The sequence below is a fragment of the Paralichthys olivaceus genome, chromosome 12, assembly GCF_024713975.1.
Source record: "Paralichthys olivaceus isolate ysfri-2021 chromosome 12, ASM2471397v2, whole genome shotgun sequence".
NCBI lineage: Eukaryota > Metazoa > Chordata > Actinopteri > Pleuronectiformes > Paralichthyidae > Paralichthys > Paralichthys olivaceus.
The window spans coordinates 22,695,262-22,713,952 of NC_091104.1; the positions used below are offsets into that span (position 1 = coordinate 22,695,262).

Here is an 18,691-nt window from a genome sequence, read left to right on the forward strand (position 1 = left end):
AAATCAAAAGAGAAGGTTCTGACACTGCTGGAAAATGATGAAGTGTGAATTATTCAGAAAGCGTACCTTTCTAAACACATTTTTCTTGTCAAAAACAAAATCTTGGTGAAGCTGAAGACTGTGCATTGTCTTATCAGAGCATAGGTGCAGACTTGATGTCAATGTTTATGACACATCAGTGCAAAGCAGAACAACATGAGGATGAAAAACACAAAGATGTGAAAGGTTCATGATGGAGGAGAAGACGTCGTCTCACCCTCACCTGCTGACTCACGGGGGACAGTGTTGACAGGGAGGGCCCCTGCTCGTCTTTCTTGACTTTTGCCATTTGCTCAAGATAACAGAGATAAGATGGATCTCACTGGGGATGATTGTTATTTGAGCTAAATATTTGCTCCGGCGAAATGGGGGGAGTTAACAAACACAAAGAGCCTTCGTAGGGAAATCTGCCCGTATTATCTGCCTTTCATATCGCCGCTAATCCCCCAAGCATACTGCATCGGTACGCATCATCATCATCATCATTGAGAGCTAGCAGAGCGTAGGGACTGACCGTCTGGGTCACAACGATGACAATTCCCAATGGCTGTTCTAAAATTCACCTCCAAAGACGGATTTTTTTTCTTTATTTAACTGCAAGCTATGAATTATAATCTTTGATCTCTGACACTCTTTATCTCTGTGTATATAATTAACAAACAGAGATCACCCACGTAAGAATCTGCTGGTATTATCCGCCTTTCATATTACTCCTAATACAACTTCATAACTCATCAGCACTTAACCCCGTTCAGAGGAAGCACCACTGAGAGAAGGCGCCGACAGGTTTGTAGCTGACATTCTTCTCATCAAGATAACATCGTAGATCACATCCATCCATATCTTTCTGTTACTCCCTCGTTCTTTCACAAGGCACACTTCAGCCTTTGTGTGTCTGACGGATTTTCACCCTACAAAAGGCTGCGTTTGTACTTTTAGCCCCAGACTTTAAAACACTTCTAAGTTAGAAAGCATAGAAACAAACAGCTTCCTGCGGAGGGGGCCCACGGAGGAGGAGTGATTAGAAAGTCTTTCACCACCCACCCCACATCAATCAGTGTCTTTCTCTCTTTCTTCCTGTCTTTTCTCCCTCCCTCTCTTCCTCCAGCTCTACCATCCTCCTCTTTCTTTAAGCGGCGAAGTCGTTTGTGTGTCTCTGTGTTGTTTTGCAGCTCTCTTGTCTTTAGATACCCAATTGATTTCCATTCAACACCTCTGCTGGCACATAACAGCCGCCCATTGATTGTGCTTTTTTCTTTTCATCACCCAAACACAGAGAAGACAAAGAAGAGGGGCGGAGAGGGAGGAAAGAGAATAGAAAAGAGGGATAAAGGGAGATGAGGAGTGGAAGAGGAAGGAGAATGACAGAGGTGTCACAGCGAGAGTGGGAGGGAAAGTGGATAAAAGACAGGAAGACTGGTCCTGTTGTCACAGACACAACTCTTACTTTTCAGCATCAGTGAGAGATAATTTATTTACAGAATATTGACATTTGTGCACTTAACTCTGCACCTGCTCAGCATAATGTTGTTGGGCTCACTCTCTGCTTAAACTGATGAAAACCTGATTGATAGTTTAATACTCGTACGGACACATCCTTCCTGTTCTGGACGTACTTGCTGCACTTCTGGAATGTTGTAGCGCCTGATTGTGTATTGATCCCTCACAGGGAAACCCCACCCACAGCTGCTTCCTCAGGGAGGTCAGGGTCAGCTGCAGAAAAGCACTTGCGGAGCTGACGGGGATTCAGTGTCTTTCTCGAGGACACTGGAGACAGACAGGAACACAGTTCCGCTGTGTTAATGCCACTCCTCCAGCTCGAGTATTATATTTCTATTCCAGAGGCAGGCCTGTCGCTCACAGGAGTAAAGCTCCTGCAGAGCAGCAGGCTCACTGCAGCTCAGGTTTCCTTCAGAATCGAAACACGTTCTTAAAGTAATGATGAGCATTTCCTTATAATTACAATTAAAAACCCTGACACATCAATCTTCTTTATATCTAAATTACATTTTGACAATGTGCCATTTTCTAAGAGCCAGTTTTAATTATATCATGCAAAGTTAATACAATCTTATCTAGCAGCTGTAAGTGGATTATGTACTCAGCTCTTAGTTATTGCTGAGTGCGAGTCGGTGAAACAATAAATATAAAACCCTGGCTGTTCTCTAGTCAATCAGCTTCCCTTGTGCAATTGGCAAAAAATGTTTTTTGAGATAGAGAAATGCCATTTGCAATTATTACTGATAAAATACTGAAAATTAAGCGTACGGTGAATTCGGGTAATCTGGGTCATTTTCTGCAATTTTGACTTCTGTGACTTTTTTACACATTAGATCAACACATTAAACATTTCTGTAATCCTTAAGATGCTTCTAGTGTTCTTTGTGTTTAGTGTTTAAAGCATTTTGTTAAAGGTGTGTCAGATGAAAAAAAACTATTAAAAATGCAATCAACAACAAAAACAACAATAACAGTTTATTATTTCAGTTATTCACCATTGTATTGGAACAAACCGTCCTTGCAGGTGAAAGACCATCATCATCATTGATCAGCACATTGTCTTCTCCATGTTTGGTGAAACCAACGGCTGCAGCCCACAAGCCTCAGCTTTATTTTTGGATCATCTCTGTGCTAGAGACTGATTATGTGCTGCTTAACTAACCAGACAATTAGTTTAAACAGACAGGTACAGACTGCATTTACCATCAACACCTGTCTGACAACTGCAGATCATATGTAACATATTTTTAGTTTATTTATTTATTTTGCACATTTCCCCAGTTAAGGAACTTAAAGGTTCATTGTGTAAGATTTAGGTGAAAGGGATTTTTGGCAGAAATTGAATATAAAATAATCCTAGTGATGTTTTCGTTGGTGTGTTTCATCTAAATTGTATGAATAGTTGTTTTCTTTACAATAGAATAGACTCTTTATATTTAAAAATGTTATATTTACATGGAGGGGGGTCCTCTCTGTGGAGGCCACCATGTTTTTTACTGTCGTCTAATACTGGAAAAACTTAAAACTTTTTTACATTTTACTGACAGCTGAAGTTCACCACAGCTTCTCTTTCATTTTGGGAAGGGGAGGGTGAGATGAGGAATATTGAGCTGCAACATGACACTTCACCTCTAGATATCACTAAATTCTACACACTGAACCTTTAACTGTCCCACATCATGAATCATATTTCATAAAGTGGGACAATAAGGAACACATTTTCAACAAGATATTGAAAAAAATCCTGATCCAAGTAAAGCATAATTAACAGTTTTCAGTCTGTTTTCTGAATATCAACCCCAAATGTTAGCATTTCTTCAAGAACCTAATCCAGAGCCCTACGACACCTGCACTGTATCTTTCCAGCATGTGGATCCATCAAGGTTTTTAATAAAATCTATTAGCATGTATGTATTACGTGCTAATTCTCTGCTCCATCTACTAATTAACTCCAACATATTTGTTCTTTTTCCCATGAGGTGAAACTTCTTTTCCTCACCTTCATAAATGGAAGTTATAAGGAACTTAATTGAGTTGTCCTCGCAGCCCTGAGCCTCGGCTGTTAACTCCTCATTTCAGGGTCAAGTCAAGGGAAGTCTGATTTCACTGACATTATGTGCCGAGCTTTTACACATGACCTACCACAGCAGTCTCTGGCCTTTACAGCTCGCTGGGTTTATTGAACAATTCACAGCCGTTGTCGATGATGATAGTGAAACTCACGGCGAGCACTAATGTCGACGTCCATAAAACAGCCACAGAGGGGTAGTGTGCTCTATTTCACTTGAAGAGGAGATAATTAAGGGTTTTGATGATTGCGAGCCAATGTGGGATCATAGAAAATATGAATTCCCCAATTATGAGATGAAGAGATCTATTGTTTTGCTGAAGAAAATAATGATGGTTAAAAAGGCTATTAAAAATATGTGAGCCTTGAACAGAGAGAGAAAATTAGAGGGATCGAAATAGCTTTTTAATAAAATGTACTTGATTTGACATGATAATAGCATGTGTTAATGTTTTTTGATTAGCATTTGGGCTGGGTTTTTCCTTCTGTTGTCGCAGCTTGCAGGTCTGTGAGGTTTGAGCAGCATGAATGGTTCTCTCTTGTCCCACTAAGAGTGAAGCAACGTGATTTGTTTTTTTGACACAGGATGTAATAGTAGCAATTACAATTTTACTTAACAACAGAAATATAATGTATGAACATTTTTAAATACAAGTAATGCAGTCATTATATGCATATAAATAAAAAACAATAATCTGAATATTGATCTTATTCGGAATAAGTCCTACTTCTGATTATGACGCCATTATTACGTCCACTACGTCATACATCCGATGTTCCCGGCAGAATTTTAAAACCCCAACCTGAAACATTTAATGACGCTTTTGAGTGTTTTCTTTCTGATTTTGTAAAATCATTTTTCCATCTTGAGTTTTTTTCCACAACATCTTGCTGTTGTCTGAAACGACATTCACTCTTCAGTCAAATACCTTACCAGTAGACATGGGTTAGTTACTTCTTCATTCAGTAGTGTTTGAAACATGACCATGGATGAGCACGATCATTTCTTGTCAGTCTAGACACTGACACTGAACCTTTTTTGGTGCAACATAATGTAGTGCATTGAACTTCTAAGTGATCTGAAATCATTGCCACTGAGTTTGACAGAGGGAATGATCCAAAAGATATAAAAGTATAATCCCCGTAACAATGTCATAGGTTGCTGACACAAAACAGAAAAAAAGGCAAACTCCTCTAATGGCAACAGGAAAGGAGACAATTGCAATCTTAGTGGGTTCATGTATATTCACTAACTCAGGGCATGCCTTGGTAACTGCTGTGGATATATGACCTTATTCAGGTTAAGAAAAACGCTCTTCATATGACAGTGTCTTATTCAGACTGTTCAGAAAATTGTTTCAATGTAAACATCTCTGTAGTGAGTGAGATGCGATATGAAGATTGTGAAAGTTGACAGTGTCACTAAAAGCTAAAACAAATAGAGTTTAGAAAATGATTCAATGAAACACGGTGTTCTTTCAGCAGTTGTTTTCCACTCCAGCACACCCATCGAGCTACAGGCACTGGTGGCCATTTGCCAAAAAAACTACACATCAAACAAATTGTGTGGCAAGCTTTTTATATGAAGCTTCCCAACGGGGGTTTGGGGATGAATCCGGTTTTAAAAAAAGCGGCCCACCCCTCACACACATACCCAATGGTCCCTGCAGGTAAAACACCAAGCTCAGCTGTGCTTAAGGCGTGAAAGAACCTGCCTTTATCATACTGTAATGTTCCAATTCTGATTTTATAGCACCATAAACATATCGCCGGCCTAATGTAAGAGTGTTATGGTTGTAGTCTATGGGGTTTTAAACGCGGCTAAGTTGTACAGCGGGAACTACCATAGCAGTGAGGAGGATTCTGAGGAGAATGAGGAGGTAAAAAGGAAGCGAGGAGGGGAACATAAAGATCACCTTTATCTGACTCTTTTCAGTCAGAGGAGGAAGAAAAGGAGGAAGGATGATTAAAAATACGGAAAACAAACAGGAGAGGTTGCATAAAGACAGAAATCAGGGAAATAGTAAGAGTAATAGGAAGCATGGGGAACAAAGAGATGGGAGGAAAATTAAATTGGAAGGAAGGCAAGAAAAGAAAGGGAGTATTAAGTTAGAATAGATGAGTGAATAAATGATGGTACAGCGGGTGAATGCACTGAAGGAGCCAACCACAGCATTAAGAATAGATGTAGATGAGTCAACTAAACTGGAGGAATGGAGCTGAGGTGGGCAGATGGGGCTCTACACCCGGCTACAGATAGTGCTGAGAAGTCTTCCCCGCATCTGGGACAGCTCCTCGCCGCTCGGGCACTTTGACATCTACTCTGCGGTGTGTGTGTTTGCACTGAGCTCAGCAGTAACGAGATCTCACCGAGTGTCGAGCATCCTCGCTTTTTTACCAGAACCCCTGCTGGTCCCCATTATTCCTTAGAAAACCTCAGACTTACCCTCCCAGCAACTAATTAAAACTATTTTATGATTTATTGCATGTTTGCTTTACCACAATGGCCAGCATAATACCCAAATCCCTCTCAGCTCCATGTTCAACAGTACACACATGGAGATGTAGACACTGTCCTGGTTTAATAGAAATGAAAGTCTGTCCTTCATAATATTGACTTGACATTGATTTAATTTGAAGTAATTTACAAACATAACATTGAGGGATTCTAATGTGAGCTGATAAGGGCCAAACAAACAGCACTGACGTCTCTGTCGTCTGTTTTCATAATTAACAGAGTTCTCAAAGGGAATATTTCAACATAAAAGAGCTTTTCTTTTTTCCTCCTCAGCTATTTCAGTGTGCGAGGACGATTATGAGCAAAGCAAATCTAAGGGTGGGGGATAATTAAAGTTTTAAGATAATTCTGGTGCCAATGTGTGTTACTGAAAACTATATTATGACTGTAAACTCTTCATTGGTGGAGAATTACCCTGATCAGTGTTTCCCAAAGAATGTATTGGAGGTAGCGGGGGTGCATATGCCCGCACAAAAATGTTGCTGTAACAGATTCAGAGATTAAAGTGTGAAAGACAAGTTGTTTACTTGAGAGAGAGAGAACTTTATTCCATGCTCCTTGGGGATGTGCACACACACAACTGCAGCTGAAACTATGAGGTCTGATTTTCTGCGTGGATGGTAAAAACATTTATGGACAACAGCAAGCATGCTCCAAATAGCACTGCCCACAGCTACACAATACAGCAATGGACCAAAACACCAAGTTAGAGACCCTGCATGCTATTATGACAAGTGTAAAAACATTGGTTCATTATAAAACTAGCAGGAACATGGAAGGCCGTCACATTCTAGATAAATATCGGGGAACACTGATCTTCTAGGTGATATATTACCACCAGTGGGAGCCTATTTCTTTATCAGTGCAAAACTTTTACCCCGAGTCTAACTTTGTGTGAACTTTGAACATGGTTGAATGAATAAAAATGGACAGGGGTGTGTTAGCAAAGCCCCATCCGGCCCGAGCTCACTACCTCTGTTCTGCTACAAGCTGTGTGGATGCTTGTTAACCATTGGCTCCGGCATCAGGGGCATTATGCGTGGTAACACAGAGAGAAAAAGCTAGCTGTGTGCAAGTGCAATGTTTTCTGTCTGCCTCAGAGACTCAGACCTATTAGCATGGCGTTGTGCCATCTGCTGTGTAAGCCACATTAGCTTTAAGGTCAGCAGTAATGGAGCAGAAGTTGAGCCACCATTAATCCTCTTCACTTTGTGCTCAGAAACCAGTTATTCTTTCACTGGTTTGATTGCATTGGTGTGCTTTACAGAGGGCTGTGCTGTCATGTGCGATTGTTTGCTTGATCGCTGATGAAATTAACATGAGAAATGAAATGAAAATGTCATGTTGCTCTTTAGCGTATGCATTATGTAAAAGCTAAAGGAAGCAGGTGGGAGCATGGGGATAACAGATGTTAAGTGCAGTGTAAAGAAAGTTTTTATTCTATTTTTGTCTCAAACTCTACTGCTTTTTCAGGCTATTTTGTTGCAGTATCTGCCAAAGTTTTTCATGATGCAGGCTATTTGATTTAGATTTGCATTTGTATGGGAGCCTTTTGCCAGAAGCACTGAATACCATTTTCTGAAATAATTGGACAACCTACTTTTAGATATCTGTGACCCACATTCTGGTCCTTTCCCTGTTTGAATGGAAAAACACTCTTTTTTTTTTTGCACAGCAGTTTTGCTCAAACACCTCTAACAAGAGTGGGTAGAAGTAACTACTGACATTACTGAATTTACTTTACTCCTTTAGTTTCACAGATACATTAAAGGGGTGCAAACAGCCTCATGTTCAGGGTTGGGTGTGTTTTTAAGATAAAAAAAAAAAATCTATTTATGGCTATTCTGCTGCTTTCAATCAAGTCACATGATCCTCATCAGCAGGTAGAGTTTCCTTTGTTGCTGTGCATTTCTTGACTTCTTTAAAGCTAAAAGGCTGAGTTTCAGTTGTTGACTTTGCAGTTTCACCATGAGGTAATCTTTTGATTGGATCATTTAATCACATTATATGATATTCAACAGCAGATGGAATTATAAATATCCTTTAATTTTGCTTCCAAAATGTATAGAAAGTACAATATAATACGATACCAATCATACTGAGGCCTAATCATGGTTACTTATCAGGTTACAATACACGAGATATAAATAAATCAGACATGTCAGATATGACATGATGACACATTTTGTGATATTGGCAGTTTGCCGATAGTTTTTGATTTTGAGAAATATGCCTATTTGCTTTGTTGTGATTTAGATTAGAAGATCAATACCACTCCTATGTCTGTATGGATAATATTATGCTTCAGTCAGCTTTAGGTTAGCTTAGCTTTGCAAAAAGGCAATGCCAGGTGAGACTCAGCAAGGCTCTGTGCAAGGATGAAAAATTCACCAAGCAACCCCTCCAAAACTCGATCGTTAATGTTAAATTCATATTCTGGGACGTAACTCGACTCAGAAGAAATCTTCCACCATGGAGCCCACTGTAAAACTCTGTTGTCTATACACGTCTGTGTTTAATAAGCTATAGAGGTGCTGCCAGGAGGGTTTTGCCACAGCTACAGAGACACATGTTAAGCTGTGATAACTAGCTGCTGGTTGTAACTGTAGCTATTTGTGCACTTGCAATGCTTGTCCTGCCAGGCAGCTGCTATTTGGAAATGTTTGGAATGGAAAAAAAAAAAAATAGTATAATATATTTGATCCAGAATTGACTTGTATCAGTACTTAGCTCTAAGTACACTTTCCAGTGCAAAAAGGGCCAATTATACCACTTTACATTTCCTGTGCAGACTGAAAAGAACTATTGATTATTTTAAATGTTGTATGATTATTTTACCCATAATATCTATTATTATTCTAATACCTTTGATTATTATATAAGGGTCAGCAATGTTCAAAAGTGGACAACTTCCACTCCACTCATGAAATGTAAAACATTCCCCTGTATTTCTAGCCTAGAGCAGTGAAATCCATTTAAATTGAAAGTTGTTCACCCAGTGTTACACATGGTCAGACTGGGCACTGCTATGTGGAAGCCATTGACTGAAGACTACAGCTGAGTTATTAGTAGCTCTGCCCCCTTATCGCAGCGCTCCAGGTCGACCTGGAAGCTCTGGTCTTGTGTGTTGAATCATTGCCATGATTGCCTTTTTTCTCCTCCTGGAATAATGCGCATTTGTGGCCTGTAGCTTTTGTCCAATATTTAATCAAGTGCAATGGTCTGAAATAGAACAATCTGGTATCATAGTTCACTGTTCTGTGCATGCAGGCGATCATTTGTCTTGAGACAAAAAGCTGAGAGCGACTAATGGAGATCACACTGGCCTCCTGGCTTTGTCCTGGCTGGAGTGAGGGGAGCAGATTAACACGCGCACAGTCACACGTGCACGCAACACATCTGTGCACATGCACAGACAATAAGAGGTTGGGTTTTAGCAGCTTGTACTGCTGTATCGGTGATGACTGTGGGCAGGAGGCCAGACACAGTGACAGCCACTGGGAAGAGGAGGTTGCCATGGGAGGAGACGATTACTGTAATGGAACTCGGACTCACACATGCATGTCCACACACACTCACACACTCAGTATATACTGCAGACACATGTAGACATAAGCACACAAATACATACTTGTAGAGGAGCATGCAAACAGACAGTGAAACCCAGGGACACACACACACACACAGGCGCCCTGGGCTGAGGGTTTGGCAGAGTGGAGTAGATAGATTAGTGTAATAGTCTCAGCCAAGGAAATCATCTGCCCACTGTGGGGCTTCAAATACTGGCAGCAAGATCCAGCTCAGACACAAAGAATTTTTGCCACAATGAATGAGTCAGTTTGGATAAGTTCACAATGCTAACGGCACACACAGTCAAGAAGCAATCATATGCAAGACCAAAAAAACAAGAAAAACACAGATTTGCATGAAAATGTATTTTGTGTACTCAGCGTAGAGCGGAACAGAGTCCAAATATGCCACACACATTGTCAGTATGTTGATTGTTCCATGTGGCTGTGAATTATAAATGATGACAGCTTGGCCTTACACATTGACAATGAAAGCTAACCGTGCAATAAGAGTTTCATTGGCGGGAGCAGCAGCAGCTAGCTTGGGCTTTGCTTAGAGACATTCCAAGTGGATCCAGGAGGAGGCGGCAAGTTGATGGTTTCTTGGAAGCAGTTTTCATGTCATCCTTTCATGTGGATTCATGGTTAAGCAGTAAACAAACACATAATTTGTTTCGGTTTTTAATTCGCCTTGTTACTGTTTTCAGTATTGTTTTCAATGAAAGATTCATTCAGAATAATCTCTATAGTATCTGTATTATCACTATAATAGAGCTATAGGATATTCTATGAAACATAATACAAAGTCTGTTCTTACACAGCAGCAAGTGATCATGTAGCACTACATAGGAGTTGGAATGTACTTGTTATCTATGGGTAAGTGTTGTGTACGTCCTCAGAAATTAACGCAACGTGTATGTAAGATGCAATACAGACATATTGGAGGAGGCAGCAGGGAGTCCTCAACAGGGTCGATGGGTATGTCAGGCAAGCTTTTCAGGACATGTCTGACTCAGGGGCCTGACATACCACCTCCATCTGTGTTTACGTTTAATGCATGCAAATCAAGAAGTCGCATAAAACTGCTTGGTAAAACAGCAAGTTAACAGCTAACGTTAGCGGCAGAGGCTAACATATTCAGCTTTTTCCAACTGGATAATAGAGGAAGTCACTGTACTGTATATGGCTGTCAAGCTATTTGCTGAACATTCACATAAACTCTCTTGTCCTCGTGAGTTAGAGTTCCCACAGGATCAGTCAGTGTCCATGATATGATGTAAAGAAAAATTCCAGCCAAACAGATGTAAGTTCTGTGGGCGGGACAAGCAGTCAGATGCTTAAATCCAGCACAATAAACAAATTGAAATAAAAAATCTTTTTTCTATTTCTCACTTTTCTATCTTTCCATCCAATAATTCAAAAATGGAAACTGGAAGAATTGCTCCAAAATCTTAATTTGATATTGTTAACAAAATAATATTTGAAATCAGTTTTCAAATTAAAAATGTGTCATTTTGAATTATAAACTGGTAAGTTTTAAACGGATTGTCAAACAAGTTCTGAAATATTTCTTATAACAATCCTCTAATGATATTTTAGAATTTGGCAAGCTTGATTCTGTTACGGTTTGGGAAAATTCCCCCACTTTTTAAGATGAATTTAATATTTATAACCCTGAATGGCACAATTTCCTTTTTTCCCTCACAAACTTATTTTTTATATTTATTACAAAATTCAAAAATCTAATTTGGTATATTGTTAATAAAGTTACTTTGATGGACTGGCCCTGCTGATGCACAGCATTGCCCCTGCTACTTTTGTCTTGTAGTTCATGTTGAAAACAGTTAAGTGCTTGTTCACATTTTGGATTCATTAACTCAGTAAGTGGCTTTCACAATGAAAGTGAAACATTATGCAGATTCTCTTGGTATTTTTTACCCATCACTACAGAGACTAGCTAACATTAGGGGGGGCAGAGCAATGGATGTTTCTGTAATATGGTCTCATATGTCATATTTCAGTGGAGCAAGAGTCTGAAAATTGCTCACCCTCTGACCATTTATCCAACCGAGGATCTGGTTTGAATCGGAGATTGATGGTTGATTGATCACATGATGTCAGTGAGATAGGAGCTCCTGGGCTGTGAAGCCACAAGAGGCTTTCTGGGTAATGGAGAGATTTGATTGTCCCAGGTCTGACTGCAGCATCTAAAGCTGGTGTATAAGCCATTTGCTAAGGCTTGGAACTGTAAAACCAGAGGTCTTCAGGGTGGTTTTTACATATTTTTTTGTGATGATAAAAAAATCATCAAATCTGCTTTGTTTTTGATATTTACAGCTCTTCATACAGCTTCATTCATAATATTCATATTTTCAACCTTAGTAGATTGTTAGCTTTTATTTATTGCATGTTTCAGTCAGGATTTACTTCCTGTCCCTTTCTATTAGTTTCATTCTCTGTTGATTTCTATGAACTGTAAAATGTCATCTTTCAAGTTTTTTTTTAAATATTATATTGATATTTCCCATTATTGTTTCCTATTGAGGAACCTCAACAAAGAATAAAATGCAAAGTCCTCTCAAGGACAGCTGAGTAAACCTGTGTGTGTGTGTGCGTATGTGTGTAATGTCTCTTTTATGTATGATTATATTTCTTATGTGTTTGTGGGTAAATGCATCATCTGCCTGTGTGTGCATCCAGCGGTTAAGGTCTTGCTCCCATAATGTCCAAAGCATGAGAGAATCAAAAGCTAGAGTTGTTTAACTTCTGGAAATGTCCCAACTAACCAATGAATATTCATGCACTATATAAATGCACATCTCAGACAAATGCAATATTAATACATCTGTGAGCAATGGTCTCTGTTGGAGAACATGATGGAGTTATAAAACAAACACAAAGATAATGCTTTACTAGTTGAGGTGACACACAAGCACACTCACACAATCATGCACACAAATGAGGCCCAGGGCCACAGCAATAATGTGGAGATTAATCTCTGTCAGTGTATGTATGTGTACCTGCTTGTATGTGAGCTTGTAATTACTGGCGACATTCGCCCCGATCATTAACCTGCACTCTCCAATGACACTGTCAGTGTGTGTGTGTCTGTGTGTGTGTGTGTGTGTGTAGCCAAGGTTTACCACCGTACTGATGAAAGCATAAAGAGCAACATAGGGGTGAACTCTCATGGTCACCCAGTGTTCGCGTGGCCCTTTTAGTATTCATGATGTCATATAGATGCTCACACACACTCCTGCAGCCTTGTGCCACTGAGGACACACTAATGACCTGCAGCTATATTCATCCCCTCGCTCTTAATACTAACCATTAAACTTTAACATGTCTCAACTCAAACCCTAAACCTGAGGCTTAACCTGGCACAAATAGCCCTATGCTCCTCGAGTGCTGCACGCGGTGAACCAACTGCCCTCTGTGGTTTTAATGAGGAATTCCATTAGCATTTTAAAGAGGAAATCCAGGAAAGCTGACAAGCAGTTTTAGAGAACCTGAAGGACAAATGTGCAAATCCTTTAATCAATGTGACAAGTGTCCAGTGAAGAATAACCAACATTAGCTCCGAGTGATAAAGAAACTTTGTGTTTGGCCAAATTATAAGAAGGATTTCCCTTTGGTGTGTTTTGCTGTGGATTCTGAAACCAAAAGATTATGTAATAAAGCAGATTGTTACTTGGTTGGAACACAGTTTGCACGTTGAGAAGGAAGAAGCCGGCGCAGTGATAAATCATGTAATCTGACTCGTTTCCTGCTGATGACTTTTGGGGTTTCAGTTTCTGAGTGCTCAGCAGCCATCAATACACAGTAGAGCTGAGTGCGTTGATTCTTTATCAATTTAATTCTTACCTCACTGTTAAGTATTGTTTTTTTGTTGTCCTTTTTCCTTTAGGACAAATTGATTATTTAGGTTGTGCGGAAGGAACAGGACACAGATCCTATAAAACATATCTGCTTTGACCACATATCATCTTTTATCCTGTCAGTGCCATAAATGACAATAATTGGGGAGGCAGGATTGAAGAGTGAAGATCTGTTTAAAGTGGCTTCAATGAATATATTTATAATATATTATAAAGGGGTCACACATCGTGGAAAACACAAAATAAATAATGATCACCTGACCACCTCCTCTATGCTCTCCTCACAGTTTTTTCCTGAACTTTTTGACTTCTGAAAACCCACTGGCTGACTGTTCAGCAACAAACAGCAGACAAAACACAATTAGCATCTGGCAACAACTAGCTGATAGACATTGTGTGACATTTAGCAGCTATAGGAGTAGGTGGAGACTAAAACAGAGCTCAAAGACAGTGAACATGGATGTTTAAATATCCAGATGTGTGCTAAAAGAGTCACAGTACTGACACCTACAGTACATCACATCATAGTAACGTTGTACTATGTTGTGTTGAGGTTTTTATGCTGCTGAAACATCAGTTGTAAATTTAACATTTGTACCAAGGGCAGATTAAAATAATGAGCGAGAAGTTGTTTAAGGACATTTTAGGGATATCACATGGGTTGTTTGACAGATCCAAGTTTCTTAGGATGTTAAGTGGAGTTATGAAAATCTCCTGAGTTGTAATGTTTGATGTCAGGTCATATAAATTAATATTTCCAATATGATAAGTCCAGACAAAAATCCTAACTGTGTCTCCCATCCCTTTTTCCAATCCACAGAATGATCCCCCCATCGAGCAAGAACTTCCTGGTCAACAACCTGGCAGCAGGGACCCAGTACGACCTCTGCGTGCTGGCCATCTACGATGACATCATCACCTCACTGACGGCAACACGAGTGGTCGGCTGTGTGCAGTTCAGCACTGAGTCGGAGTACATGAGGTGTCATTTCATGCAGTCGCAGTTCCTCGGCGGGACCATGATCATCATCATCGGAGGGATAATAGTGGCCTCGGTGCTCGTTTTCATCATCATCCTGATGATACGGTACAAGGTGGGTCTCTGTCTGTCGCTCACAATCCTCTCCGGCCACAAATGAGAGAGAACAAGAGGAGGGAGCTTTTCATTGTGTCAGATTGTTGGTTGATTGTACTTCTGTTAACACAAGCCATTCATGGTGTTCACCACAGGGGACAAATATTCACCCAGCACAGTAATCCAGCTCCCTGGCTGCACATTTGATTCTGCAGGATTTACAGGGATTTGGAATGATAATAAGTTTTTGTTCATTTTGTGATTATTTTTATTTAAATTGGTTTTCTGTTGGCAAAATATGTCATTCTTAGACATGTTTTCAATTATGTACTGATGCATTTTGAAATTGTTGAGTCATGATGTAAAACTAATTTGTTTTCATACTTTAACATTAATGTTGTTCATAATATTTATCATGCTTATCTATATTAGTCACTTTTCCTCTATGTAATACTCTTCGCACGCTTCTTTCGACTGTGTTTACTTGTATTTTATTGATTATCGAACTTTATAGACAACAAAAAACTTTTTTAAATTCTTCTATTGCTAATAATAATATTTGTATTGTATATTTGCTTATTCTTTTACATCTATATAGTTCCTTTGTGAATCGATTTAAGCGGCGCAAGTTGTTTCTGGAATGACTCTCGTAATTGTGTTGTGCTTGCACAACGACGATAAAACTCTTACATTTTGAATCTTAACAACTCTGATAAAATTGCTCAATTGCAAACATTTCAGTCCAGAAAGGAGGGTAACCTCACTTTTTCCATCTGTTTTGTCCTCAGGTGTGTAACCCTGGCGAGGGTGGTAAAGGTGTTTCTATGTCGATGACCAACGTCCACTCACAGACCAACGGGCAGCAGTCGCAGGGATGCACTGTGACTCCCAGTGTCTCTAAACACGGCTCAATCGGATTAGACGACCTCTCTGGAGGCACAAAGAAAAGGAGCGGAGCAGCAGGAGAAGGAGTTGGGGGCAAAGATACAGTGACTCAGTTGTCTGACTCCTCCCTGCCTGACTGCTCCACGGCCACATCAGTTCTCAGCCAGCCTTGGGCGGCCAGAAGCCCGACTGCAGGAGTTGAGGAACGGGAGAAAGCTGGTGAAGATCGAGCTCAAGCTAGCGCCTCGACGCCCACCGGCACCACCGGCTCACTGCCCAAGCCAAAGCGGAAGCCCGCTCCGGGTAAACCGGGCTCAGCTTGCTCGAATACCTCGGCTGTCCCTGAAAATCTCATCTCCCCTCGACCTCCTTCCTCTTCCTCCTCCTCCACTGCTTGCTCTGTGCTCCTCCCTCCCTCCATCGCTCTAGAGAACCTCAACACCAACCGCAACAACTCCACCTCTCTCAACCAAACCCCACCTCCCTTTGACCCAGCCACTTTCTCCAGCTCTTTCACCACGCCGAGCCCCGTCCCCTCAATGCGATTCAGAGAGACGCCCATTCTGCGTCGGGCTCCCCGCACCTCCTCCACCACCACCACAGCTTCCTCTTCTGCCAAGTACCAGACTCTCCCTGTAGAGGAGGGAGGGAGGAGCAGGGCGAGGAGGAGGTACTCACTCAGCGAAGGAGGCTCAAAAACTCACTCGTCCCATCAGGCAGGAGGAGCACCCAGGTTGGGCCGCATAGTGCGTAACAAAAGGAGCCAATCAATGAGCGGGATGCTGCTCCCTAAAGATGGGGATGGAGACTCGGACAAAGGGCGATGTGATTCGGACTGGATCTTAGAAAGCACAGTTTGAACGGGAACAAGACTGACGAGAACATGAAATAAACTTTGGTTTACACATTTTTGTTTTGTATGAGTGTGTGTGGGCGTGTGCGTGTCTGTGTGTGTTCGTTTGGATTTGTTAATAGACGTGTGAGTGAAGTTAAGGTGTGTGTGTGTCAGACACGTTTTTGCCGTTTAGAATGTGTGTTTTTGGTGTGTGTTCCTGTTAGTTACGGCTGGATGAGTGTCTTCTGCGTCCAAACTGTTTCATTTTTCAACCTGTTTTTTTAAATATAATTTTTCATACTCTTCGCAACTGTTTGTATTCATTTTACAGTTGTGGTTTTTTTTTCACTCTGAGACAGTTTCTGAATTGTTTTCGCAGTCTGTCATTCAGCGAGTGGATCACTTGCCTTGTCTCGTAGCGTCCTCGAGTCGTCTCATCGGTTCCACTTTATAGCACAAAAAGAAAACAAGACAATGAGCTCGCCACGTCTTACCCAGATTCACACTCACCTTATCTGAAAATACCACGCAAAGGGAATAATTACAGTAAAGAAAAAAAAAAAACAACACAGGATAAATAACACGATTCAAGAACTGAGCAGTGCACCAATCTCAATGTTCACGCAGCCACAGAAAGTGTGCCTCCATGCGGTGACAAGAGAATAGCAGTCGGTGCCTTCTTTTGCACTAACAGACCCTCTGACACCTGATACAACCGGATCTATGACTCCACCAAGGCTCCATGAACAAAGGATCTAGGAAAGAGGGGGACAAACAAAGGAATTGAGTGATTTCACACATAGCCTTTCTTACCCACTGAGGAGTACGGACGTTTTCTTGACTTACGGTGCGACACAAACTGGGACAACAAGACGGATAAAGACTTTTACGGACCTCTTATGAAATTGATATTTTTTAAAGGGAAGAATTACAACAAAAAAAAGAACATAAAAACCTTGCGAGCTTTTCACCGACTGTGGTTAACTACAGCCTGGGTCGGTCACGAGCTCCTGGAAAAGCTTCTGTACAGAAAAAGGCAACATGTACTGTGTTGTTATGTTGTGTAAAATAAAAAGGGATAAAATGAAAACTGGAAATGGGACATGTGTTTTTTATAGTGTAATAGTGCAGTGCACTGTTCTGATCCTGCCTGGTTGGAACGGGCTGTTTGCTTGGCATGTGGCGAATGCTGGTTGCAGCATCCTCCCTGAAACTGTAAAAGATTCATTGAATGTTGTTGCGAGGGATAGTGATCACTACCCACTATCCCTGTGAATGTCCGTGTCAGTCCAATATAATGAGATAAAAATAATCACATCATCAAAATGATGTGGTGGCTTTTGAGCTGCGGCCTGATCCAGTTGCCTACTGCTGTTTATCCAAGGAGGAAGAAGAAGACACACAACTTTGTCCGCAACATTCCTTGCCCCCTGACTGTTACAGAGCATTATTAGTCAAATTGTGTTAATATTGAAGTCGTGCATGTCCACTACACACCAAACTCGATTCTATTTGAGGTTCACTCGACAATACTGTCACACAGCAGACTTGTTAAATAAAAAGTTGATAAGTTGAACAGTTTGCACGCTACGCATTCCACATTTAGAAAGACATGGTTGGTCGATGTATCAAAATACATTTGATCTTCTATGTTTATCAGGGATGAGGATATAACAAAATTAGCATTTGGAAATGTTGCTATAATGTCATCAGCATCAGTTTCTGCTATGATAATCTGATGACGGGAGGCTACAATAATGTTTCATATAGCAGTTTTTCTTCCATCAGTGCTTCATTTCATTTCCCACTGCAGACCTGAATAGACATGCAGTGGTCTTTAAAGTGATCAGTTACTTATTTAAAACCCATAGGGCTACACACACACACACACGCACGCACACACACACAATCTTGTAATTCAATCTTAGTAAGGACTCTAATTGGCATAACGCATACCCTACCTAAAATGGCCAAAATGTCCTGAATACATATGGTCTAGTCTCAGAATGGTCCTTACAAATATATCTGTACAAGTACACACACACAAAAATAAACTGCTTTATTTATAGCAGAGAATCTCTATTCTTTTAAGTTCTGCCACATTTTCCTGAGTGCATACACATTCATTGGAGTATAGCAGTTTTTTTAAAAAGTGCTCCCATGAGCCTTCTACAGTGTGTCAATGACTAAGACTCATGGGAGGTGTTGTTATTGAATGCTGACAAAAATAACACTTGCGTTATCTTTCTCAGTATAATGAGGCGTAAATATTAAATGTGCAATATAATAGTAAATGTGACTAAAAACTCAGGATCACAGTTAGA

At 40.5% G+C, this 18,691-nt stretch overlaps 1 protein-coding gene across 3 annotated transcripts in view; it reads left to right on the plus strand.

The window, feature by feature from the left end:
- Positions 1-17,469, plus strand: part of lrfn5a (leucine rich repeat and fibronectin type III domain containing 5a) — a 125,064-nt gene extending 107,595 nt beyond the window's left edge. For all 3 annotated transcript variants that reach the window (XM_020084854.2, XM_069536063.1, XM_069536062.1), the window contains 2 exons: positions 14,393-14,666; positions 15,436-17,469. In XM_020084854.2, the coding sequence (XP_019940413.2) occupies positions 14,393-14,666; positions 15,436-16,392 (1,231 nt within the window). In that variant the 3' untranslated portion in view covers positions 16,393-17,469. The remainder of the gene's footprint in view (positions 1-14,392; positions 14,667-15,435) is intronic.
- Positions 17,470-18,691: the final 1,222 nt, after the last annotated feature.